This window comes from Bos grunniens, chromosome 25, assembly GCF_055505025.1.
Source record: "Bos grunniens cultivar Pamir isolate PY7600 chromosome 25, Bosgru_T2T1.0, whole genome shotgun sequence".
Taxonomy (NCBI): domain Eukaryota; kingdom Metazoa; phylum Chordata; class Mammalia; order Artiodactyla; family Bovidae; genus Bos; species Bos grunniens.
The window spans coordinates 475,264-503,165 of NC_141189.1; the positions used below are offsets into that span (position 1 = coordinate 475,264).

At 45.0% G+C, this 27,902-nt stretch overlaps 1 protein-coding gene across 1 annotated transcript; it reads left to right on the forward strand.

Moving 5' to 3' along the window:
• The first annotated feature begins 4,998 nt into the window (after nucleotides 1–4,998).
• LOC147344645 (uncharacterized) lies at nucleotides 4,999–27,686 on the forward strand. Its single transcript, XM_086377038.1, has 6 exons — nucleotides 4,999–5,018; nucleotides 5,374–5,417; nucleotides 5,751–5,873; nucleotides 10,669–11,032; nucleotides 17,373–17,537; nucleotides 26,919–27,686. The coding sequence occupies exons 1-5, from the start codon at nucleotides 4,999–5,001 to the stop codon at nucleotides 17,500–17,502; spliced, it is 681 nt and encodes a 226-aa protein (XP_086233164.1). The 3' UTR covers nucleotides 17,503–17,537; nucleotides 26,919–27,686.
• Nucleotides 27,687–27,902: the final 216 nt, after the last annotated feature.

The window sequence follows — 27,902 nt, forward strand, 5'->3', positions numbered from 1 at the left end:
AACCCACACGGCAAAAGGGACTTGTGTGGATGTGGTTAAAGAAAGGATCTACACCCGGAGGCTCTCTGGGTTACTGGTGAGGGTGCAATGTAGTCCCAAGAGTCCTCAGAAGTCAGAGAGGGAGTCAGGAGGGTCACAACTGGTGAAGGAGACGTGACGACATGAGCCACAGTGGGGCTGAAGTGGCTCCTGGGCCCACAAGCGAGCAGTGAGGCAACCCCTAGAAAGAACACCCCCAGATCCTCCAGAAGGAACACAGCCCCGCTGACACCTCGATGTCCGCACAGCGAGATTCACATTGGACTTCTCCAGATGGATGAGAAAGTGAACTTGTGCTTATTTGTTATACCAGCAGTAAAAAATGAATACAGGTAGGGAAATGTCGGAGAAGGCGATGGCACCCCATTCCAGTTCTCTTGCTTGGAAAATCCCATGGACAGAGGAGCCTGGTGGGCTGCAGTCCATGGGGTCACGAAGAGTAGGACAGGACTGAGTGACTGCCCTTTCACTTTTCACTTTCATGCATTGGAGAAGGAAATGGCAACCCACTCCAGCGTTCTTGCCTGGAGAATCCCAGGGGCGGGGGAGCCTGGTGGGCTGTCGTCTGTGGGGTCACATGGAATCGAACAGGACTGAAGTGACTTTGCAGCAGCAGCAGGGAAATGCATCTTTTTTAAAGATACATGGGTCCCTACTGGTAGGAAGAATTTCTTTAAAATTTAAAATGTTTTCTTTAAAAAATGTATCTTTTTAAAAGATATGTGGCCCCCCTACTGGTAGGAAGAATGTCTTTGTATCAGGGAGTTAGAATGAGGAAAGGTAATTCAATAATATGTATCCTCTGAAAAGCAATTCAGAAGCCACTCTCCTGAGAAAGGGGGAAGGGAGGATGTGGGTAGATATGAAAGGCCCTCCCTGGGGGCAGGAAGGGACTGCAGGCAGAGGGACCTCAGGGAAACAGCTGGGAGGGCTGTGTGCTCGTGATCTTACTTAGATCTGGAGATGCTCTGGAGACAGCTGAGCTGAGAGAGGGTGATGCACAAGGGGGCTCCTGGGGCCTTGTATCTGCATCTTGACCACCAGGTGAGCGCCGTCCCTCAAAGATGAGCATCCAGAATGGGGGGGGGGGGAGGGGGGTCCCACTGGAGGGAAAGAGTAACCAGGGGAAAAATGACCTTATATCACAACGTGCTCCGTGTAAACTTAGCTTTGCATCTTTCTCTTTCTTCTGACACCTATCCGAAAGTGACAGCAATATGTTACCAAATGCTGAGGTAAGAAGCCAGTCATTCTCAGTGCACAAGCCTGAAGTAAACTGTGCTTGTGTGAGTCGGGCCAAACACGAGCTGGCTCTGAGTCACACAAACATCCACATCCTATCGCTACCCCTGTCTACTTGTATGACTTTGGACAGGACACCTAATGTCTTTAATCACCTGTTTCTTTACTTCTAGAGTAGAAATGACAATCCTATTTCATCAGAGAGCTGTGTGGAAAATTACATGAGATAAGACATGCATTGGCACTTAGATGAGGGTAGCTCAGTTCAGTTCAGTCACGCAGTCATGTCCAACTCTCTGTGACCCCATGGACACCAGGCCTCCCTGTCCATCACCAACTCCCGGAGCTTACACAAACTCATGTCCATCAAGCTGGTGATGCCATCCAGCCATCCCATCCTCTGTCACCCCCTTCTCCTGCTTTCAGTCTTTCTCAGCATCAGGGTCTTTTCCAGTGAGTCAGTTCTTCACATCTGTGAGGGTAGCTAGCATAGTGAGGATAGCTAGCAATCCCCCCAGATCCCAGGGAATGACTCGTGATACTGAGCATATGGGGATCATACTTAGCATCCTCTGGATTCTGATCCTGCTTTGGATTCTTTCCATCCGTCTGGCCTGTTTCTACTTCTGCATCCCCCTTGGTTCAAAAGACCTTATTACTCTCAACTTTAAAAATCTACTTTTCACTGTACAAGGTTGGAGGAGTTGGTTAGAAGCAGCCTTTCTCTGTGCCCACTCAGAGCCCTTTGAGTTCAGGAAACAAGGTTCTGAGGCCTCTGACAAAACTCAGACTTTGGTACTTTTAGAAACCCAGCCAAGATTAGAGCAAGTGAGAGTGACCACGATTCAAATGCAGATGCGTCCTGTCTCTGGGTCTCAGACCCACAGGAGGTCCACTTCCCATTCTACTCAGATTGCCTCAGCAATTGCTTTCGTGTTTCTTTTGAAGTGACTTTATAGATTTCTTGGGCTTCCCTGCAGGCTCAGCTGTAATAAATCTGCCTGCAGTGCAGGAGATATGGGTTCCAGCCCTGAGTCAGGAAGATGCCCTGGAGAAGGAAATGGCAACCCACTTCAGTATTCTTGCCTGGGAAATCCATGGACAGAGGAGCCTAGCGGGCTACAGTCCATGGGTTCACAAAGAGTCAGACACAACTTACTGGTGAAACCACCACCACATTATTATCAAAGCAATCTATACTTTATTGTAGCAAACTTTGAAAAATATTGATAACTAGGAAAGAAGACATATAAATTTACCTCTATACAATTCAGAAAATCTACCTATCAGAGATGATCTTGCTTCATATTTTGGTTTGTTTCCTTTCCAATTTAAACATTTCTATGGTGTGAAAGTTGCTATCCTTGTTTAACCAAACCCTTATGCTGAGAGTAAAGATTATTTCTCATTTTAGAGTACATATTCTAATTGTCAAAATATTTACCTAATTACTTGGTATAAATTCCCAGAAGTAAGACTTAAAATTTCCATGCCAAACATAAATCATTTTTACCGCTCTTTGATCTGTATGTACTGTCAAAGGACCAAACAAGAGGGAATATTGAATACTTAATCTGCTAAGGATGATAGCTGCAATCTTTGTTAAGTGTGTATGCTATTATTTTATGAGGCACTTGTCTCTTAATAGAAGAAAAAATAATATCTCAGCCTTAATTTGTTGAGGGAAGTTGACTTCTTTTTTTTCTGTTGTCTAACAAGCATTTGTGTTTCTTTATATGAACATTTCAGTTTATGGATCTTGCCAAACTTTTTGCTAGATTACTTGTTTTATTACATACTTACAGGAGCTATGTATTGGTAATGTCAGACTTTTGTCAAGTGTATTATAGTCTTGAGTTTGTAATTTTCCTTTTCCTTTTTGACATGTAAGTGTTTAGCAATGTTGTAGTAAAACCCACGAAAACTTCTCTATGTAGTTTGGCCTTCAATGTAATGCTTATATATTAGTTTGCTGGGGCTGCCATGACAAAATCGCACATCCCCAGAAGCTTGAATGGCAGACATTTGTTTTCTTACAGCTCCAGAGGCTGCACACCCAAGATCATAGTGTGGTTGGGGTTGATTCTCCCAAGGACTTGCTCCTTGACTGGCAGACAATGGCTTTCTCTGGGTCCTCACTTGCCCCTTCCTCTGTGTGCACCCTTCCTGGGGTTTCTTTCTGTGTTCAATTTCTTTTTCTTACATGGACAAGAGTCATACTGGATTAGGGCACAACTTAAAGGCCTCAATTTATTTATCTCTTTAAAAACTCTGTCTGCAGATACAGTCACATTCTGAGTCCCTGCAGGTTAGCACTTCAACACATCTCCCTGGGGGGACACAACCCAGTCCATCAGAGTTTATCAAGGTCTTCCCCATCTCAAGACTGCATACATGTTTATACTTTATTCTTAAGGTTTATGGTATCAAATTTTATATTAAATGCCACTTGGAATGTATTTTGATATGTGGCACAAATCTTACTGAGAAATAGATTATACAAAGAAAAGCTTGTAGGTAATATAAGTACATAATTTGCAGAATAATAGTAAAGCAAATTCTCATGTTCTCAACACCCACTCTCATTTAAAAAGATTCTAATTTTTCTGTATATCTCAATTCTACATCATTCTCTGCCTTTTATTTGAGATTTGCACATGCATATGAGTTCCTAAACAGTAGATGGGTTTTTCCTCTTTTGTCCCGTTATGTGAGTAGAATCACAGTGATTATCCTTTTGTGACATAATACTTATTTTGTGTGTGGTATCGGTTTCTGAGGTTCATTCATTCGTATGCATGCCATTGAATTACTTTTACTGCTATATAGTAGTCCATACTTTAAATGTACCAGATCTACCCATTCTATTGTTGCTGGATGTTGGAGCTGTTTACAGCTGTTTACTGTTAAGAATGTCATTCACATGTATCTACTTTATGAGCTGGATGGGAATTAATGAAACCTTGGGTGTGCACTTGTGCAGCTGTGCTGTGTTACTACAGTTGCCATTCCGATTAACATGGAATGACAGCTTCTTCTGTTCCACATCTGAGCCAGACTTTTCATAGTCACTCACAAATGTTTGCTCAACTGTGAGCTGTGAGATGGTGTTTTGTTGCAATTTTAACTAGTATTTAATTTATCACAAACGAAATTGATCGCATTTTAAATGTTCGTTGGACTTCCATGTTTCACCTTCCATGCAATGCCTGTTAATGTGTTTTTGACATCTACTTTAAAAAAATATTTATTGGTGAAAGATCTTTACACTCGTTGCACATGTCACTTCCCACTCCCTGGCTTTTGCTTTCCTCATTTTATGATGTCTTTTGATGAGCAGCAGTTGTTACTTGTAACATGATCATATTTATCTATCTTTTGCATACCCATTTGTTTGGCTTTTAAAGAAGTTCTTCATCCCCCACACATCATAATAGCATTCTGTTAGGTATACTCCAAAAGGTTTCATGCTTTTTGTCTTTCACACTTAATGTTTAATGTATTAATACCTTCAATTTAAGTTTCAACTTACCTGCAGTTTATATTCATGCCTTGTCTGAAGAAAAACAGTTACTTTTCCAGCAAAGCCTGTGGAGAGAAGATACCACCCTACCCTCTCCCCACATCTCCCTTCACCCACAGCCCCATCCCTAGAGGCTGTCAGAGATGCAAGAAATAAGAGAGAGAGAGAGAGAGCAGGACAAGTGGAGGAGAAGGATGGCGCTGATGCCCTCCATGTGAGGTGTGGGGTCTCTCCCCCAGGAGGCAGCATTTAAGTAAAGGCCTGAAGCCAGGGGAGGAATGAGCTCTCTGTCACTGGAAGAGAAGTGTGTTTCAGGGGAATCAGAGAGAAGGGAAATGCTCTGTGACTGAGGGGGTGTGGGGATTTCAAAGAACAGCCCGGGGTGCCTTGTGGTCCAGCACCTGAGAGGAGAAGGCGGGGGTGGGGGCGGGGGGGGGGGGGGATGAGGTTCATTTTCACAAACGTTCCCATTCTTCACACGAGCTGCCTCCACCTCCAGGTAAAAAAAGCCTCACTTTTAAAGACTCACCTGAACCTCCCCTCCTCTATGAGACTGTCAGGGCCCCCAGACTCATGGGCGAGCCAGTGGACACTCCACTGCCCTGTGATAGGGGTAACTTTCTGTATTACCAGCAGAGAATGAGCTTCTCAAAGAGAGATTTTGTTCTTTATCACTAGTGATAAAATTGTCCAGTAAATATAGGATGAATTTACAAATGAATCCAAGAAGGAATGATGCTAACATTTTCTTCCATCTTCACCTTGGCCCATTAGAAACTGGGTATAGTAGGAACCCTGGGCTTCTGTTAAAAAGAATCTAGTAACGGTCAGGTCCATCTTTAACCTTGTAGGTAGGTCCTAGAAATGAGACTCAGGCCAAAGCTTCCCGCCCTCCCCTCACTGAGAGTTGGTGAGCAGTCAGCCCTTCTCTCTGTGTTCCGCCCAGTGGGTGACAAGGTCTGCAGGCTCCATGGGCCGATCTTCCTCCTGGCTTGGCTCTCCTTGGCCATCCCAGATTCACAAGTGCCCATCTGGTACAGGGACCAAGACGCTGGTGTCATTACCTGCTGTGAGTCACAGCCCTGGGCCCTGGCTGATTCGCATTTGCTTCTGGTGACAAGGGCGCCCGCCTGTCCCTGAACAGAGGGGCTGGCCATGCTGCCCGGGTCAGCTTCCCGCACAGACAGCCTCCTGGCGTTTCACCTTGACTCTGCCTGTCCCTTTGACTTATTGGGATGTCCTGCCTGTCACAGCCACTGCTGTTCCTCACCCTGAATGAGGAAGTAGGTAAGTTCTTATGACCCCGAGAATCCCCGGGTGGTGAGTTATGTGGCCAGCCCTGGCCTTAGCACCCCAGGATGATCACCGACCTAGCCCGCACTGAATGCAGTTGATTCGTTCTGCCTGAGAGGAGGAGGAGAGGGTGGACTTGGGGTGGGTCCTGAAGGTATTTACTGAGTCAGAGATGCTGAGATCAGGCCTGGTTTTCCTGATGGGGAGTCTGAATCATCATTGACAGACGGCAGCCTTCCCCAGCAGTCTGGGGGCTCAGGAAGCCCGGCCAGCCTGTGGGCCCTCTGCTGCCCCCGAGTGAGCCCACACACCGCTGCTCCAGGGTCCATGGGCTGCTCTCCTCTTGGGGTTTTCTGGTGGTTTTGGTTCATTGCTCCCCTCACATCTCCGTGGACTATTCAGCACAAGTGATGTGTGCCTGTTCCCTGAGACACTGAACACACTGGGAATTCCTCCTTTTCTGTGACCTGGAGTTTTGTAAGCATCCTAAATATCTAACAGAATCAGGTGCAGAATGTCAGAAGAAGAATGAACATAAAGAGAAATTGTCTTTTTTTTTTTCTGGACTCAGTCTTCTAAAAATTCAGCTAATTAATTACTTCCTTTGGCTGCACGGGGCCATCACTGCCGCACACCGCTTTCTGTACTTGGGGCCTTCGTGCTGCAGAGGCTGCTCCTCACTGTGGTGCTTGGGCTTCTCACTATGGCGGCTTCTCCTGTTGTGGAGCACCTGCTTCAGGGTGTGCACGCTTCAGTACTCGGAGTGCACAGGCTTAGTTGCTCTGTGGCATGTGGGATCTTCCCAGACCAGAAGTCAAACCTGTGTCCCCTCCACTGCACCTCCAGGGAAGTCCCTGGACTCAATCTTTTTGAAAGAACTGAATTTAGTTTCAGAAGGGAAGTATAGAAGTGGAAAATGAGGCCAATGGTGGTTGGGGAATCTTTCAAGAACTATTCTAAAGGAAGTCCTAGGATGGCTGGAAAGAGCACCCATGGTAAAACAAACAAACAAAAAAAGAAACCAGACCCAGAATTAGAGCTGCTGGGGGAGAGGATGGGACAGTGCTGGGCCTCTGGAGACCCTCTTCTCTTTCACATCAGCTGCTGCCCACAGACATCTTTAGGATAATAACCCAGAGGGGAGGGAGGCTTGGCAGAAGATTAGTTGGGGAGAGAACCCAAGTTCTCAGCACATTAGTGACAGCTTCTCCTTCTCCTGTGGCCATTAAATCATCTGAGGTATTTATTTCCAGGGCAAACTTATGGTTGAGGCCTGAACTCTCTTATGAAGACAAGAGAGTAGGTGGGACTTGTACTCAGAGGAAGCACACCCTTCTGGGTAAATGGGAAACCTGGAGATGAGCAGGGTGAAATGAAACAAATGATTATATTTCTTATCTTTTTATAAGATGGAAAGCATCAACTAATGTCAGAATATGCTTTGAGTGGGCACATAAATGTGTTCAATGAAGAATGTAATTCGTTTATTTTTTCTTCCTTAAAGACAAATACTTTCCTAGACAAAAATTATGAAATGATGATCGTTTCTACCAATAATAGTTAGTAGGGCAGAAATCCATGTAGTATTTCACCATGTCTCTGAAGGTGTCAACTAGATTTCACCCCAAATTAAACTTCCTCTGCATTTGATGAGTGTGTCTGCCCTGTGGGACTGTGACACCCACCAGGGGACTTATGATGTACGTGTTCCTGCTTCTTTCCTGTGCAAGGGGGCTTAAGAGCTTATCTGTGTGACCAGAGTGGCTGACCTTCCACCAAGACATGACTCCTTAGGTTGTTTCACCCACCATTGAAAAGATTCAGAGTCGCTTGGCAACATATCTGAGGCCAAGGATGATGGAACTAAGGTTAAGGCTCCAAAGCTGCCTGATTCCCACATGGGAGGCAGTCAAGAAGACAGAAGGCAGTTGCAGCCAGAGGGTCAGTTGAGGGCACAGCAGGAAGGACGGGAAATTCTAAACCACTTCAGTGGGTACTGGAGAACAAAGCCTGATGCATTTGATCAAGAATTATTTATGGAAATGTTAGAGAGTGGTGTTTGTTCTGTGGAGTCAAGAATCCCCAATGATCATTGTGAGGGTTTCCTGGGGTTTGATGTAAATCATAGGAATTGAATATTAATTAAATAACTCTGAACAAGTAGGTCCAATCAGAGTATAACGGCTCATGACTTTCTTTCTTTCTTTTTTTTTTTTTTCTGTGTAAAATGGAAATATTACTACCTTGTTTATGTGGGGAGTAGCCCATAGTGCTTTGACCCCAGAGAAGAGTGTTCCCCATATCTCTGCATGCCCGTGGTTTGGTAGGAGGGGTCACACCCAGGTGAGTGGTTGGGGACTCAATCCTGGAGTATCTAGCAGGGCTTTAGAGGCTTGGATCTCATGACTTCTTTCCATCTCCTCAGCTTTATCTGGTCAGTTTCAACCATCCTGCATGAGGATGCAGAGGAGGACAGTGGTGGCTGAGTTCTTGACCTTGAAACAATGAGGGGGGCTTGCTCTCATTCCTGGTTTGATCTGTGTCTTGCCAAATTGTCCGGTTTCTCCTTTCAGCCTGGATTTTCTAACATCACCCAGGAAATACTAATGCCAGTAACATCCACCACTCTGTTAGGCGTATGGCAGCTCAGGGACTGATATGGAAAGAGCCTCTTTCTGTCATTCACACCACTTGTTACAGCATCTGTAAAGGTTGTGACTTTAGAGGACAGATGGGAGAGGTTTCTATTAAAAGGAAAAAAAAAAAAAAAAACCCTCAGGCTCACTAGAGAAAAATCCCCTGATTTACCATGTGAATGGCTACCATGGCCTCAGGTGTGTAGTGAGCATAGAGGACAGTGATGAGTGTGAAAGAAGTGTCCAAACTGGGAGAACAGGCATGTCGTCAGGTGAGCCCAGTGTGACAGAAGCTGGGGCAGAGGTGGTGATGGGTAAGAAGGAGTAATGAGGGATTATTTACTTTTCCTAAGTTTAAAAAATATTAAGCTTTTATAGACTATATTTGAACATTTTGGTAGCTACAAAACAGATAAACAAAATTTTCTCACTACCTTCTTCACAATAATTCAATTTCTCTCTGTTCTTAAACTTTGTTCAAGTTTGAAAATTGAATGCAATGTGTGTTGATTCTTATTTCTTAATGGTGACTGTGCATTGAGGAGAAAGGGTAGAGTAGACTGAATAAAGCCCAGGGCGCTGGACAGCAAACTGCAGACTAGGGCGCCCCAAGCCCGCACTCCCCATGGTGAAGTCAGCAAAGCAACCAGGGTCTGCCAGCGCAGAGGACCCGGGAAGCAGCAACAGTGATCTCTTTTCTGCTCCCACCACTGCCAGCCCTAGCAGGAGTCCAGATTAGCTCCTGGGGTGTGTATGTGCCTCTATGTTTGTACATGGGTGTGTGTGCGTGCGTGTGTGTGTGCGCACAGGTGTGTGTGTACTTAGTATTTCTTCCTGCCACATAAGTGAGTCTGGATGCTTCTAGTAAGCAATGGCCATACCATGCAAACAGCACAGTGAAAAGGGTAGTGTCTTTGGGAGTTGAGTGTGCACACAGAGTTTGTATCATGGGTCCAGGTGCAAACTTCCAGTTGTTCCCGTGGGTCATACCTGTTTTGTGAGGGGAATGGTCTTCCCTTGGGATATCAGCTCAAAGCTTATGGAGAGGACTGCACAGGTGTATGTTAGAGCCAGCAGCTCTGGGCATGGGTGATTGGGCAAACCAAGTGAATTGCTACAGACTTCTGATGTGAAGGAAGAGACTGTGGACATAGGGACCCCAGGCCTGCCGAGTCAGAGTTCTGATTGCCTGCAGGGGCTGTGGGTGTTAGTGGAGCAGAGAGGTGCAAGGGCTGAGATGCCAGCTGCCTTCCCAAGACTATAGCAGGAGGGAGCAGAGAAGCACGTAGTGTGGCCCATCTTTGTTTCTGGCACGTCTTTCTGTCCAGACTCCAGGCTACAGGGCAGACTTGATCCTTGCTCTTTAAAACCGCTTTAGCTATTCTAACTCTTCATTTTTCCACTTCATTTTTTAAAAAGGTAAATGCTATATATATATATATATATATGCACCACTGGAAGTGCTAAAACTTTTTGTTTTCATTTAACAGTTTGCCATGGATATCTTTCCAATATCTATAGATCTAACTCATTTAAATAACACCAATAAACCAAAAAGCAAAGTGATAGTCTTGTGTTATGCGAATGCAGTGGAAGATTTACTTAACTGGTCCCTTGCCATGGTTTCTAAATATTCTGTTATTAAGTAATGCTGATATCAACATTCTTATTATACGTGTAGTTGCACAAATGTTCCCGCACACCCATTTCTTGTCATCTGACTCTGCATGGTAAAGACTAAAAGACCAATTACGTAGTCAAATTTTCAGACTTTTATGTCTTCTGAACCTTGTTTTTTTTAATACTTCAGTAACATCTCAACTCTGAAATTACAGAATAAAATGTCTTCTGTGCTTGCTTGCTCTCTGTTTTACTTTCACTGTTCCAGCTCACAGTTCACACAGCCCACCCCCCTGCAGAATCTCCCTTGCTCAGGTTGGCCTGGGCCTTGCAATCTCGCGGGGGAGGGCCTCTCCGCCGCGGCCTCCCGCTTTCCGCCCGCCTTGGGCCGCCTGGGCCGCTCCGCGTCGCGCGGTCCCGAGCGGGGAGCCCCCTCCGAGGCAGAGGCCCCCGGCGAGCTCGGGCGTTCGGGCGGTCGGCGCCGCTGCGGCCTGCCGGCGACGGTGCCTCGTCCCGGGGACGCTCGAACCGGTTGTCGGGCGCCCCCGGCGGCCGCTTTCAGAGCGTTCCTTTCCTTCGGCGACCTTCACAAGGGCTGCGATTCAGCCGGCAAACAGGGCGCAGAGCTCCAGAGGCCGGCATCACTGGCGGCAATAACCCCGGTGCTTCGGAGATCTGGGTAAGCCTCCTCCTGCTGAAGATTGGACGTGCAGGTTTTCAAGGTATGGGCTGGCGCTGTCTGGGGGGAGGTTTGTGGCTGCTCGCTCGGGTCGACCAGCATCTCCCCGCGCCAATTCATCCCTGGGGCTTCGGGGCGGGCAGGGAGAGGGTTTTTCTCGCCAAAGCGCCTTAGACTCGGCGGCCAAGCTCCTGGGTCACCGTTTATGGCCCTCGTTTCTCCTCCACGATACTCCTATGCTAGGCTCCGGGGCTTGGCCAGCCCGCCCGAGTCCGTGCTGCGAGGACTCGTTGCCGGGCGCGCCGGGGCCCCGTCTCCGGGCCTCGACGCGTCCTGCTCCCGCTTGGCTTGAATGGACAGGCTTGCGCGGCGAGGCCGGGCCTTGTCTCTAGGAGCTGGATGGCGTTCAGGACGTTTCCTCTGCCCCCGGGTACCGCATGGGCTATAGCTCGCGACTGAGTGATTGTGTTCCGAGCCGTGTCCTGGGCCACGTTGACCAGTTTTCCCGTCTTGGCTGGGAGTGGCCGTGTGTCTCCTTGGGCTGATGGTGCTGGCTTCGGCCGGCCGTACCTGGATCCTAGCCCTTTTCCCCTGGAGTGGGGACGGTCCGAACGCGGAGGAAGTTGGCGCTAGGCTCTGCTCGCGTCCTCGCGGCCTGGGGTTCAGGTCCGCACCAGGGCCGGGAAGCGGGGTACCTGCTCCCCGACGGCCACTGTTGTTTCTCCAAGCTCTGCGATCGTCCGCAGGCCGGGCTGTCTTCGCGGGGACCGCCTGTGGTCGCTTGTGTTCCCCTAGCGTCCTCGGCGGTTGTATGGACCCCACACACACGGGTCCCTTCGGCGGGGGTGACAACAGGGAACGTAGCGGGCGAGCAAGGAGGTCGCCCAATGCGCGGCACCAGCCCTGCTTGGGCTCGGCGGTCAGAAGCGCCAAATGTTTGACACAGAAAGCGTCCGGGGCCGTCCGGTGAGGGTCCTGTTGAGACGAGAGCCTGGCGCGGTCTTTAGTCTCAGAGCCTCTGAACACGAGTGAGAGAGGATGCGGGAGAGAAATGCAACCTACGGAAGGAGCGAGTGTGGAGTGGTGGTGTGTGCTTTCTCCGCCCTCCGATCCAGATTTGTCCCGGTGGCGTTCATGCTGTTTGTAGCTGGGCCGCCGACAGGTCGACCAGATGGTCAGACAACTTAAATTCCTTAGAATTTGCTATAGTAGGTTTAGTAGAGAGAAGATAATTGCAACCCACTCCAACACTCTTGCCTGGGAAGCCCCATGGGCGGAGGAGCCTGGTAGGCTGCAGTCCAGGGTCTCTAAGAGTCGGACACGACTGATTTCACTTTCACTTTCATGCATTGAGTAGAAAACTGCAACCCACTCCAGTATTTTTGCCTGGAGAATCCCAGGGATGGGGGAGCCTGGTGGACTGCCGTCTATGGGGTCGCACAGAGTCGAACACAACTGAAGCGACTTAGGAGGAGCAGCAGCAGGTTTTAGATGAAAGTACCGAAATCTATAATGAAAATTACTATTATCGTTGTTAGTCAACGTTAATTACTACCGTTGTCTGTAATTATAAAGTTTATCCACAGAACAGCTGCTCATCTGCTTTGAAGATGACCAAAGAAGAGTTTCAGTATGTCTAACTATTTGTTTAAAAATAGAGGGAACTCTACAACCCACGAGGCCATACCCTGCAGCAACCATTCTGGCAATCCACACCCCCAAACTCTGCTGCAATAGGCCTCAAGGTCCGGTCTTGGTCAGTGACTGTTTCCTTCTGTATCCTTTCCAATTACAAACAAATCGGTGGGAACAGGTTCCTCTAAGTAGTCCCATGGGCGCCCCTCTTCCCCTGAGCCTGCTTCCAGCTTCCCTACATTACAAGCTCTGAGCAGGACCTGCCTTCCTGTTTTGCCACCACTCCTATGCGTACCCCTAGTCTCAGCCTAGTGCAAGTGGTGCTGGCTGACCCCTTGCAATGCAAATAGTAGCTGCTAAATTTACTTACTGGTCTGTATTTTAAAATCTTAATAAACATGGTAATGGAAGCATAATACTGTCAGGAACATGTGTGACATTGTTAACGATTTCCTTACTATTTAGACATTACATGTAGGGCTCCTTATAACTTTTCCATTCTAAAAAAGCTATTCAAAGAGAGGAGAGAGGCTCAGGAAGCAAGTGAGAGACATATATATATAAATAACTATGGCTAATTTGCATGGTTGTATGGCAGAAACCAACACAAAATGGTAAAACAATTTTCCACCAATTAAAACAAATTTTAAGAAAGAATAATAAACCTATGCGAATGCCTTTTGTATGCAAAGACATATTGCCACATTTTTTCACTTGAGTAGAACTCTAAAATTGGAATGACAAGAGGCTTATTGACATCTTTAAAAAATTGCTTTCTAGAAACATATCCATTTATGTATGTGTGTACTGCGCATTAGCCTTCATTTAATTGCCATACTTTGGAAAAAAAATGCGGAAGGAAGTGTTTTATTTTTTGCTTGTGAGACCAATATTTTATGTTTTTGTGTTTTTGTTCATTATGGAATCTCAACTGTCTGTCCTCAGATTGATATTCGATAAAAACTCAAAGGGATCATGAAGCAGTTGTGGAACTTTTTCTCTGAGTATCTCCCTCCTCTTTGATGCCCTGCCGCACAGGTTATAGCCTCCGTGGCCTCCCAGATCACCAGTGTTCTCAATTCAGATTTTTGCCAGAGTGTTTATGGCTCCTCTGCCTGCAGCTGCAGCGTGAAAACCGCCTGAAGGCAGAGAGCTGCGGAGTCATCAGGTTGATGTGTGTGTTCACCCTCACTCGAGGAACCTAGTCCTGGAACCCTAACACTGTTAGCCTGCTGTTCAGGGTCTGAGAACAGTTGTTTCGTATGTTGTTCAGCTTTCTAATTCCCAATGGAAGGTAAGTCTAGACACTGTTCCTCTTATGGTTGCAGGAAGGGGAACCCTTCCCAGGGCCCTAGAGTGGCCTCACACGTGCTGACAAAGCAAGAGACTTGATTGGGAAGGGCAGGCAGGAGGACAGCAGCAGGGTGAGGAAGCCCAGGGGACTTCTCTGCCACTTGGCCTGCAGTCTCAGGATTTATGGTGATGGGGTTGGTTTCCAGGTTGTCTCTGGCCAAGCATTCTGACTCAAGGTTCATTTCATGGATTTTGTTCAGCTTTCTAATTACCAGTTAATACTGGTGAGGCAGTCCAGACACTCTTTGTATTTATTTGGAAGCAGAAATCACATTTTATTTTAAGAGAAAATTATACTTTTGCATCAATAATTTAAAATCACCTAACCACACATGCTTGAAGGTGTCTTTTGTTTTATAGTCTTTGTTTTGCTCATGAACATGTTGAAATAAAATGAAATATCAGGAGACACACCTAGATGGCTTTCCCCACCCCCCAGAAGAACTTTATGCCAATAAATCCTGGGTAAGGTCTTAGGAGTCTCTGAATTTGAATCCTTCAGGTATTATCAAGTCACTGTGGCAATTTTTGCTCCTGTTTTCATAAGATCTGTGGGTGTAATAAGTCACACTAAATTTTCCCACAGCTTATATTGTGGAGAATTTTTTTTTTTCTCCTGAATCCCAGTGTCCATCTTCTTTTTCAGCCACTAGCAGTTCATTCTGCTCTAAAGTGTGCAGTTCACTGTCTCTGGATTGGCTTGAGGTGACCACCTGTGTGACACCTGGCAGCTCACGTCTCATTTCTAATCCATGAATTAGAATTAAAGGGACTTTAAGGCTCTTACATTCATTCTACTGCTACTGCTAACTTGCTTCAGTCGTGTCCGACTCTGTGTGACCCCATAGACGGCAGCCCACCAGGCTTCCCCGTCCCTGGGATTCTCCAGGCAAGAACACTGGAGTGGGTTGCCATTTCCTTCTCTAATGCATGAAAGTGAAAAGTGAAAGTGAAGTTGCTCAGTCGTGTCTGACTCTTAGCGACCCCATGGACTGCAGCCCATCAGGCTCCTCCATCCATGGGATTTTCCAGGATTTTACAGTACTCTGTACTGGAGTGGGGTGCCATATTACATTCATTACTCAATAAATACTTATCAACTGAGAATTGTAATCACTGGAAGCACATTAATAAATGGAATAGATAGGGACCCTGCCCTCATGTGGCATTCTGGAGTACACGGACTCTTATAAATAAAAATTTTAATCAGGGAAAAATTTTTGATTAGCATTATAAAGAAAAAACTGAGCTTTCCAGGTGACTCAGTGGTAAAGAATCCACCTGCCCAGCAGGAGACATGGGTTCAATCTCTGGGTCAGGAAAATCCCCTAGAGAAGAAAATGGCAACCCACTCCAGGATTCCTGCCTGGGAAATCCCAGGGATCGAGGAGCCTGGCAGGCTGCAGTCCCTGGGGTCACAGGAGTCAGACATGACTTAGTGACTAAACAACAACACTGATGGAAAACATCAGGGTCACGAGGGATGGTAAAGGGGAAACACCAGCATTAGACAGGCTGGTCCAAGAATGCTTATCTGAGAGGTTAATATCTGAGCTGCCATCCAGATGAGCAGAAAACAGCAGCCACTTTAAGCTCTAGGGCAATGGCATTCTAGGAGAAGGAAGAGCAGGTACAAGGGCCCTGAGATGGGCACCAACTTGGAGGGTAGAAACACATGTGGGCTGAGTTGACATGAGTGAGCGCACACGTGGTGAAGGGAAGGGGGGCGGGTCGGGGGAAGGAGGGGCGAGGGGGGGTGGGCAGAGTCAGTGCTAGCTCAGTGCTGCCAGTCCCTGATCCGGGGATTTGATCCTGCTCTGAATACTTCTCACATAAATACAGCACATTGATGCCATGTGCCCACACAGATGGATGATGCAGGGCCCTGGCAGTCAGACAGAGTGCATGCAAGTAGCCAAGGCACCAGCAAGATCACAGGATCTGAGATCAGCAGGAACCTTGATAGGACCAGAGAGCCTATTTTAAACTCAGGAGACTGAAGAGCAACTTTTGTAGTCTTGGCCAGTATGAACCAAAATGAATTTATTTCTGCAGTTTGCAGAACTGTTGCTTCAAAAAAAAAAAAAAAAAAGGTTGGGATTTTCATAAAGTTTATGTAGAAAAGATACATAGAACCCATGCCTAGAAATCCTACTTCCATGGGAGAAAGCCACCGGGAAAACTGCTTGGAAAGGTTAAGGAATGTGACTTTTAATTGTAAAAGAGAAAGACACTAAAATACAAGAAAAGTTCAGAGACTAAAAGGGGTTGATCCAAAGCTGGCAGGCTTTGTCCTGGTGAAAAGGTGGCTACCCAGCACACAGCACACTTCCTCACATGGCTGGGTTTATTCCTACCATGCTTTCCCATGACTGTAGCCTGCCAGGCTCCTCTGTGCATGGAATTCTCCAGGCAAGAATACTGGAGTGGGTTGCCATTTTCTTCTCCAGGGGATCTTCCTGACCCAGGGATCAAACCTGTGCCTCTGGCATTGCAGACAGATTCTTTATCACCTGAACCACCAGGGAAGCCAAAGCACTTTACATGGTGCCAATTTAAAATTCAGTTTAAGTAATTTTTTTCAGGTTAATTGTTCCAAATAGCTCCCCCTTGATATAATCTGCACAATGGCACATGTAGTCTGCAAGAATTCCCTCTTCCCTGAAGACCTCCAGTCACCAGCCTTTTCCACACGTGTCTCCTGTCACATCTGTCCGCCGGTGTCATGGGTTCTCTGCCCGACTCTGCACAGAACTGTTGCTGACAGGAGGGATCTCTTTTTAGGTAGGGAATCATTCTGTCAGCCATCACCTAAATGTCAACGTCCTCCCATTTGAGATTGTATTTCTATGTTCCTTAAAAGAGCATTTTAGCAAAATCTCAATTTGAACATGAGTGGGTTTTACCTGCCAAATTTTATCTGTCTTTCATTGTATACTGTGGTCTGATTTTGCCCTTAGTCTCTCATGAAACAACTTGCCAGGACTTATGAATGACTTCTGATCCCTTTTCCATTTACCACCACCCTTCTGTGGCACATGCTTCTGTGGCACGTCCTTATTGCCATGATGCTCCCCCTCCTTTTGGAATGCCTGCTGCTGCCTTCCTGCCTCTCTGCTGCGTCCTTTCCCATGTGTGTCTCTCCCTGGCACTCACAGTAGGTTCACAGCAGACTCACTCACACGATCTTCCCTTTGGAGTCCCTGCCTCCCATTTTAGCTGTGATATTTGGAGACAAATTCCCAAGTATTTATCTCCAACCAAGACTCCTGCTCCCACGTCTGGGCTCTATAGAATCTTCACCTGAATAATTACCATGGATAAAACCTAATATACCTTTCCTTCTCCACAGTTACACCCCTTACGGACACTCCCTCTCTCCTGGGCACCAGGCTCCATGGTTCAGATCATCCATGACCCTTTTCTCTACACTCAAGGAGTTATCTGGCCACATTGGCTCCAGCTCTAATGGAGTGAGTTGAGCAATGATGGACCCAGAGAAGAGTGGAGACAACAGGTATGTACCTGGTGAGGTTGTAACTGCACTGAGAATAAAGGGCAGTGTTGATGAAAGGGAAGATTATAGAGGGTTTCTCAAGGTTAGAAAACGTTGGAAAGCAGTTTTAAACACAGGTGGGGGAGTGGTGTGATGGAGAAGTTGCAGTTTAAAGAGAAAGGCTCATTGCTGGCTCACAAGGATCTTACTGGTACCATCTTATCAAATGCTCTCTCTGTTACAAATACTCTGGGTTACAAATCCTTTGGAAATATATCCTCCACTTGCTAGCAGCAGAAGAGCACAGGTCACAGTTCTCCATTGCAGCATTGTTCGTAATATAAACAGACTGTTGCATATCAGTGTCCATCCCAATATGGACAGGCAAAGTGTATTAAATAGTACATCATCCATTCACTGCACTGCTGTGCAGGAAATTATGTCCTGATAGAGGACAACTTCCAAGGCATTGTCAAATAAACAAAAGCAACATGTAGCAAGACACCATGCTTAATACACCACTATTTGCGTTTTTAATTAGGGCATGAAGGAGAAATATATTTTCATGTTTGCTTACAAGGAACTCTAGAAGGATCTGTAAGAAACAAAATACTACCTGTGGAAGCCAGATGGCCCTGGACACACAGGCTAAATGACAGGAGGCACAGATTAAGGCAAAGTGTATTTTCAGTATCTTGAATCATGTGCCTGTATTATAACCTCTTTGGAACTTTCAATAAATTGAATTTTTTAAAACCTCCAAAGAATAAAATGCATTTTACTGTTTTTATTTTGTGATATTATTTTACTGGTTTTACCAACTGAATGAATTTCTGGTTTATTTTACCACAGCTGTTGTTTGGCTTATCTAAAATGCCTATTCATGGGTTTTTTCTGGTGGTTTTGATGTTTTTATTTTAACTTTGATAAGAAACAAAGAAAAAGATTTTTCTCAACACCCTAGGTAGCTCCTCCTTTTGGATACTTTATATACTTTGTGGGTTTTGGCACTATTTTCATAACTTTTACTTGCAAGAGAGAGGATAAAGCATGCTAGTTTGCTAGGGTTGCCAGAGTAGAATGTCACAGACTGAGGCTTAAATAACAGAATTTCATCCAGGTTATCCCATCTCACAGCGCTCAGCTGCTCAGAGTTCTTCCTTACTGTGCTATTTTCTCATAGCAGCAGTTATGTTTCCTCTTTGTTACTGATTTTAGTTGTCTTTTTTCTTAGTCAATATAGCTAAAGATTTGTTACTTTTGTTGACCTGTTTGAAGTAACTTTTGTTTAAAATTGATTTCTTTGGTTTTCCTCTTCTGTATATCTGAGGTCTAATCTTACTATTTTCATTCCTTTTTCTGGCTTTGAGTTTGGTCTGCTCTCCCTTTTCTGCCTAGGTGTAAGGACAGGTCGTTTATTCGAGCTTTCTTTTTAATGTATGCATTCTCAGCTTTACATTTCATTGTTGGTGATGTTTTTGCAGAATCCCATACATGTTGGTATGTTCTGTTTATATTTTGATTTGTCTCCAGGTATTTTCTAAGTTCCTTTTTTTTTTTTTGCCTACTGATTATTTAAGAGTGTGTTTAATCTTCACATACTTGTGGTTTTTCCCACTTTTCCTTCTACTATTAACTTCGTTTCATTGCATTGTGACAGGAAAAAGTTTCTTTGTACGATTTCATTCTATTTAGAGTAGACTTATTTTCTGGCCTAACGTATGGTCAGTTTTGGAGAATGTTTCCCCTGCACTTGTGAAAAGTATGGAATCTGTCTCTGCCCAGGTCACACGGTGCCCTAGCTGCACGGTTCTTAGGGGTCACCTCTCACTGTCGGGCGTGACTGTTGGGTCCCTCGGCCATTTGCATACATTAGTCACACGGGGAGATCACTGGGGCAAAAGGGATGCTTTTCTGTCAGCCGGTGACTCTCAGTACCCCATTCTATGGCAGATAGGCTACGAGTGAGCTCTGGTACATCCCAGGAGCCTCTCTCAGACTCACCCCTTGGCTACATTCTCAGAAACTGGAAAATTTAGCCCTGCAAAAGGCCTGGCCCAAATACAAACTCAGTTCAGTTCAGTCACTCAGTCGTGTCCAACTCTTGTGACCCCATGGACTGCAGCACGCCAGGCCTCCCTGTCCATCACCAACTCCCAGAGCTTACTCAAATTCAAGTCTATTGAGTTGGTGATGCCATCCAATGATCTCATCCTCTGTCGTCCCCATTTCCTCCTGCCCTCAATTTCTCTCACCATCAGGGGCTTTTCAAATGAGTCAGCTCTTCACATCAGGTGGCCAAAGTATTGGAATATCAGCTTCAACATCAGTCCTTCCAATGAACACCCAGGACTGATCTCCTTTAGAATGGACTGATTGGATCTCCTTGCAGTCCAAGGGACTCTCAAGAGTCTTCTACAACATCACAGTTCAAAAGCATCAATTCTTCGGTGCTCAGCTTTCTTTATAGTCCAACTCGATGTTTGTTCTTGCCATCTCCTGTTTGACCACTTCCAATGTACCTTGATTCATGGACCTAACATTCCAGGTTCCTATGCAATATTGCTCTTTACAGCATCGAACCTTGCTTCTAAGACCATTCCCAGCCACAACGGGGTGTTGTTTTTGCTTTGGCTCCATCTCTTCATTCTTTGCGGAGTTATTTCTCCACTGATCTCCAGTAGCATATTGGGCACCAACCGACCGTCCTGGGTAGTTCATCTTTCAGTGTCCTATCTTTTTGCCTTTTCATACTGTTCATGGGGTTCTCGAGGCAAGAATACTGAAGTGGTTTGCCATTCCCTTCTCCAGTGGACCACATTCTGTCAGACATCTCCACCATGACCCGTCCATCTTGGGTGGCCCCACAGGGCATGGCTTAGTTTCATTGAGTTAGACAAGCTGTGGTCCGTGTGATCAGATTGGCTAGCTGTCTGTGATTGTGGTTTCCATGTGTCTGCCCTCTGATGCCCTCTCTCAGTGCCTGCCATCTTACTTGGGTTTCTCTTACCTTGGAAATGGGGTGTCTCTTCACGGCAGCTCCAGCAAAGCACAGCCACTGCTCCTTACCTCGGACGTGACGTAGTGCCTCTCAGCTGCCGCCCCTGATCTTGGACGTGCAAATAGCTCCTCCCAGCCACACTCCTGCGCCGTGGGGGGCCCCAAAAAATGGCCTCTGAAAGGCACACTAGCTTTTGCCAAAAGCAGTGAGGGAACTAGATCTCTTTACATTCAGTCCTTCAGGGCCCTCAGTCGGAATCCGGGTCTCAGGGACTCATGCCACATGTCTTCCTGTTGCCTCCCTGTCTCCTGTCCCCCTCTGTCTCTCTCCATCAGGTTTCCTAGACAACCCCTACTCGACCTTTCATGCCCACATGATCTCTTGGAGAGGATTCTGAGGTTCCCTTTGGTCCAGGTCTTTCTCCTATATTCAAAAGCCTGAAGGATCAAAAGCTCTCCTAACATTCTGAAGATCCCCTTCTAACTATGCTTATCTCTCAGGTGGGGAGAGAACCAAGCTTCCCCCACCCCTGAACATCCTAAAGAATTCCCTTGTAACTACTCCTGTTTCTCAGGACGGGGAAAGACCAAGTTTGCCCCACTCCTGCAAATTCCCTTAACCCTTCAGATCCTTCTCATGGGACAAAGACCTCCCTTCCCACCAGAGGGACAATCCACGATTTCTACCAGCTGATCTCCCCTGACAGCAGAGTCAATTTGAGCACTATTTGGCCTATAATTCAGGTGTAAACTATGACTACAGAAAGGAAAGGTGACTTTCTGACACAGGATGGCCATGATATTGTTTAGACTTCGGAGAAAACTGGTTAAACTGAAAAAATTTTTTCTTGGAAACTGCAAAACAAGTTCTTCTTGCATATGCAATTAAAAACAACAAGTTTGTTAAAAAGACTGCCTAGGGAAAAGCTTGAAGTTAACCTTTTTCATGTCCCTGAAATACACAGCCCACTTTGTCTGAGACCTCAGCCTTGGGCAAATTAGAACTTCAAAAAAATGGGGGGGGGGGTCCACAGAGACATTTTAAATGTCAATTGGAAAACTATGAGATTTCTGTCTGTCTGTCTCAATTTGTATGTCTCAGTGTGTGTCTTTTGTTTGTTTGTTTTAATAATATTGCCAAAATGGTAAATGAGTTCTAATTTAACTGGCCTAAAGAAAAGTTGAACAATAAACGTTCTTAAAGGAAGGGTTGGGGGGAGTTGGTTGGTTTGTTTCACTTACCGGCTCTCTAGTTGTTCCACCACCACTTGTTGAAAAGACTGTCCTTTCAGGATGTTTGTTGAAAGTCAGCTGGCCATACATTTGCGGGTCACATTTCCCTGGTGGCTCAGATGGTAAAGCGCCTGCCTACAATGCAGGAGACCCAGGTTCAATCCCTGGGTCGACAAGATCTCCTGGAGAAGGAAATGGTAACCCACTCCAGTATTCTTGCCTGGAAAATCCCATGGACAGAGGAGCCTGTTGGACTACAGTCCATGGGGTCGAAAAGAGTTGGACATGACTGAGTAACTTCACTTCACTTCACTTCACTTCAAAGAAAAATAAATATTTACAAATCAGACAATTCTAAATACAAGAGAAATTAACCTAAAAGAATATCAGATTCACGTGAACTGGGAAATGTTCAATATGAAATATCTAGTATTGATGTTTTTTTGCTAATCTAATATAGAAATGTATAAAACTCATTAACATTAAGCATAATATTTTCATTGTGCCTAGGTTTATTATAAGTTACATATTGTTATATTGTTATATATGTTACAAGTTTGTCAACAAGGAAAGTACTTCTAGAAGAAAAAAAAAACTCATAAAAAATGTAAGTGAGATATGAACTTTTACATAAACTATTAAGAATAACTATATTTTAGGAATGCCTGTCTAAAGTAGTCTCTCCAGATTGGGGTAACTTGAATTTCTAGGGGGAGGTGCTAAACTAAGTGACAGAAGCTTATTGAATACCTAGGCCATTTCCAAATAAGATTCTGAAACATTCATTACTGAACACTAACTTCCTCTTAGAGAGAAACTAGAGATTTTGGACTATTAATGAATAATGTTTGATGCCATCCTGAGATGTTCTCTAGAATTTTCTTTAGAAATTATCACTGGTAATTATGTTCACCAATCTATAGAATGCTAATATAAAGGTCAGTTCTTGGTTGCTTAAGGAAAGTAGGATGTGTGTTTTCAGTAAAAAAAGATATGAGACATGAAAATACATTTTACAGAGGGAGAAGGAAGTGGGTCTGACTTACAGGTGGCTGTTTCAGATGGGAGAACAAAGCAAGGGGTACAGAACATGATGAGGTTTTATGGGAAGTAGACCCCAAGGGAAGAGTTTTGTGGATAAATACAAGTTTTCTTGAGATGTTGAACTGCCTTTGATCATGGATTTTAAGTTTCTTTATCTCTGAAGTGATCCATGTTTACCTTTGAAATCTTTTGTTACCTTTGGCTAAGTGAGTAACTATTGTTTCATAGAGACTTATATGATCCTATCCGACTGAGTGTTATAAACCCGTTTGATATTTATTGAAAACATTTCCTAAATCATTTGACTTCTGGCTAACTTTGGGGTGCTTCAGAGGGCCCCTGAGACATCCCAAAGAGAGATGTTAAACTACCTGAGTTCATTTGCCATGTTAAATTACATGGGAAGTATTGTTGGAGGAGTGGTGAATCTTGTCAGGTTATAGTGTATGGTTGATGTTACTAATATAGACATCCTAGAAATTATGTGAAATTCATGAGAATCTGATATGTCCTGGTAAAATGTTGTCAGTTATAATTCTAGTTATCATATTAAAGTGTTACATATCACAGCAATGACCAGGCTACTTTGTCAATTGCAATTTAATCAGATTTTAAGCATGCCTTCTATGGTCTCATTCTGATGCCTTTGCAAGAATACTGCTACTTGAAGATTTATGGAAAAGACTTCTAAGATTCACAGATAAACACATTTTGTTTCTTTGTTATCTGGTAAGCTAGTACCAGACTGGGATTTAGTCTACTCTCTATCATGATGGTGTGATCATTCATCTAGAGCCAGACATCCTGGAATGTGAAGTCAAGTGGGCCTTAGAAATCATCACTACAAACAAAGTTAGTGGAGGTGATGGAATTCCAGTTGAGCTATTTCAATCCTGAAAGATGATACTGTGAAAGTGCTGCACTCAATATGCCAGCACATTTGGAAAACTCAGCAGTGGCCACAGGACTGGAAAAGGTCAGTTTTCATTCCAATCCCAAAGAAAGGCAATGCCAAAGAATGCTCAAACTACCGCACAATTGCACTCATCTCACATGCTAGTAAAGCAATGCTCAAAATTCTTCAAGCCAGGCTTCAGCAATACGTGAACTGTGAACTTCCTAATGTTCAAGCTGGTTTTAGAAAAGGCAGAGGAACCAGAGATCAAATTGCCAACATCTTCTGGATCATGGAAAAAGCAAGAGAGTTCCAGAAAAACATCTATTTCTGCTTTATTGACTATGCCAAAGCCTTTGACTGTGTGGATCACAATAAACTGTGGAAAATTCTGAAGCAGATGGGAATACCAGACCACCTGACCTGCCTCTTGAGATATCTGTATGCAGGTCAGGAAGCAACAGTTAGAGCTGGACATGGAACAACAGACTGGTTCCAAATAGGAAAAGGAGTATGTAAAGGCTGTATATTGTCACCCTGCTTATTTAACTTAAACGCAGAGTACATCATGAGAAAACGCTGGACTGGAAGAAGCACAAGCTGGAATCAAGATTGCCGGGAGAAATATCAATCACCTCAGATATGCAGATGACACCACCCTTATGGCAGAAAGTGAAGAGGAACTCAAAAGCCTCTTGATGAAAGTGAAAGTGGAGAGTGAAAAAGTTGGCTTAAAGCTCAACATTCAGAAAATGAAGATCATGGCATCTGGTCCCATCACTTCATGGGAAATAGATGGGGAAATAGTGGAAACAGTGTCAGACTTTATTTTGGGGGGCTCCAAAATCACTGCAGATGGTAACTGCAGCCATGAAATTAAAAGACACTTACTCCTTGAAAGGAAAGTTATGACCAACCTAGATAGCATATTGAAAAGCAGAGACATTACTTTGCCAACAAAGGTCCATCTAGTCAAGGCTATGGCTTTTCCAGTGGTCATGTATGGATGTGAGAGTTGGACTGTGAAGAAGGCTGAGCGCCGAAGAATTGATGCTTTTGAACTGTGATGTTGGAGAAGACTCTTGAGAGTCCCTTGGACTGCAAGGAGATCCAACCAGTCCATTCTAAAGGAGATCAGTCCTGGGATTTCTTTGGAAGGAATGATGCTAAAGCTGAAACTCCAGTCCTTTGGTCACCTCATGCGAAGAGTTGACTCATTGGAAAAGACTCTGATGCTGGGAGGGATTGGGGGCAGGAGGAAAAGGGCATGACAGAGGATGAGATGGCTGGATGGCATCACCGACTCGATGGACGTGAGTCTGAGTGAACTCCGGGAGTTGGTGATGAACAGGGAGGCCTGGTGTGCTGTGATTCATGGGGTGGCGAAGAGTCAGACACGACTGAGCGACTGATCTGACTGAACTGACTATGTTAAGAGAACAAAGTTTTCTTAGAATGAAGCTTTCAAAAACAGATTATGAATTTCTTTGCCTTTAAGTGATGTATATTTGTTTTTAAAATCTTTTGTTACTTTGGTAAAGTAAATAAGCATTATTTAAGATTATGGAACATGTAAAAGCTCATTCTGCCTCCACAAAAAAATAACCCCTCACTGTTAGACTTTTGCTATTCTAATGTCCTTAAAACATGGCAACAGTCTACTCCTAAAATGGGGCATTAAAAATGCATGAACAGTAGCTGTAAATCAAGGAGTCAGGGCTATGGGAAATCCAAGGCAGCTGTGTGGCTTTTCCCAGCTCCCTGACAAACGTCATTTTTATTTGATGGGTTAAAGCCTTCCCTGGCTTCAGGGCTAATGCCCTCACAATGATTATATATATATATATATATATATATATATATTTCACTTAATATTAAGTTCTAGTTTTGTTCGTTAAGGATTGTGTTTACCACGACTCACTTCTGAGATCATTCCTTGTTGTTACATTATATTGCTAAAAGATTTAATTAATTAAGTTATTTAAAAGGATGCTCTAAGTTTGTTTCTAAAGCTATCTCAGTAACCAATCTTTGGATAAAGGTCAGATACTCCATGATGTACAACCAGGAGATTAACACCTGGCTATAATCACTTAACTGTGTCAGGTGACCTGGGATATACTGGGCTCTACCTAATGAAAGTTCTTGACTTAAATTCTTGCTTGTGACCTTACTAATACCTGCTAGCTATATTATTTTCCATGTTGTTTGTTTCAGAAGATTTTTTCTTACATTACTAAATGTGTGGCTGACGTGATAAAATGCTGATATGCAGTTCCTTATGCTTTTGAACTGTGGTGTTGGAGAAGACTCTTGAGAGTCCCTTGGATTGCAAGGAGATCCAACCAGTCCATTCTAAAGGAGATCAGTCCTGGGTATTCTTTGGAAGGAATGATGCTAAAGCTGAAACTCCAGTACTTTGGCCATGTCATGCAAAGAGTTGACTCATTGGAAAAGACTCTGATGCTGGGAGGGATTGGGGGCAGGAGGAGAAGGGCACGACAGAGGATGAGATGGCTGGATAGCATCACCAACTCAATGGATGTGAGTCTGAGTGGACTCCGGGAGTTGGTGATGGACAGGGAGGCCTGGTGTGCTGCAATTCATGGAGTTACAAAGAGTCAGACATGACTGAGCAACTGAACTGAACTGATGAGATCAATGAATATAATAATGTAACTCTAGATATGGAAAGAAGCAACAAGAGGGAATATTCTCCTGGTCCAAAAGGCTAGTAAGACAGGTGTGGTCCTGAGACTTTTGCTACTTGCAAGCTCTGGTCTAGTAACAGCACACAATGGCCTGTTGATGGAGTCTTCATTAGACCTGGGACACGAGGGCCCTGAAATGCCCCCAAAGCGTGGTCAAACATGTGGTTATGAAGGGACCCTGCTGACTGGAAGTTGGCACTTGCCAGCTGTCTCTACAAAGATTACATCGTGACCACTGCAAGCTGCTGACCTTGAAAGGAGTTCAGGGTGGAGATCAGAAATAAGGCACTCTGTGCTCTGGGGAAACCCAGAAGAACCAGCCTTCAGAGAGTCGGATGTTTTCAGGTAAAGGTTTTTATGAGCCCAACTTTTCGCCTCTTCTTGCACCTAGAGAAACACTAATGTCATGACCCAATGTCTGGCCCTGGTTCTCCTGGCTAGCTCCTCAGGAGCTTTTCTGCTTCTCTCAATCTTTGGACCATGTATCTTTAACTTTCTTGTTACGTTTGTTTCTTCTAGAATACAACAAACCTCCAAGTGATAGTTTGACAAGAATATTCCCTGGCCAACACCCAGACAACGCTGAAACAAGCTGCCTTATCATTCCATGGACTCTCATCTCCCTCCGTAAATGCATGCTGGCAGAGAGCAGGCAAAGGGAACCTAGAGCCCCACGACGCCCCTGCAGCCTGAAGAAGCCAGAGTGGTCATCACCCCTTTCCCCTGAGACCGGGTTCCCAAATGCCTGAGAAGGGAAATAGGTAGATGGTTAGACGTGAGCAGGGTATCAAAGGGGGCCAAAGAATTGGCCCTAAAAATAAAGAGAGGGAGGAAGGTGGAGACCCAAGGACGGAAGAGCAGAGAAAACCGAGGGGGAACGGAACACAGGAACGAGAACCAGACCCTGATCGTCCTTCCCTCCCCCATGGTGTAACTACTAACGGATTTCAGGTCCTCCTGAGCAGTACAACCTGTCTCCCCTCCTAGCCCATAGGGAGAAGGTCTTTGCCTTACTCTCCGCCCCGCTTCTCATCCAATCAGCAATGACCCGCAAGACCCGTATCCTGCTCCCTGTACCCTGGGTATAAAATTGGACTAAGGGCCCCTTTTCAAAGACGGTTCTCTCTTGAGCTGGCCCGCTGTTCTAATAGCGTCTCCCACGCTAAGAAACTTTATTTCCCTCTCACTCTGTCTCATGTCAGGAAATTCTTTTCCAACCAGCGCCCAGACCACGACCGTTTTCCTTACTGTTGTTACAAAATACTGATTAAATTTTCCTATCTAAAATAGGAATGTCTGATTTACTTACAGGCATGCTATAACTGACACAGGAAACCCCACGAGGCTATCAGGGGATTTCTCAGAAGAAAACTACAGGCCAGGAGAGAGTAAAATGAATATTCAGAGGGCAGAGCCATAAAAATTGCCAACCAGAAAAACTCTATTCACCAAACATCCTTCAAATATGAAGGGAAAATAAAGGTTTTCCTAAAGAAAAGCTGA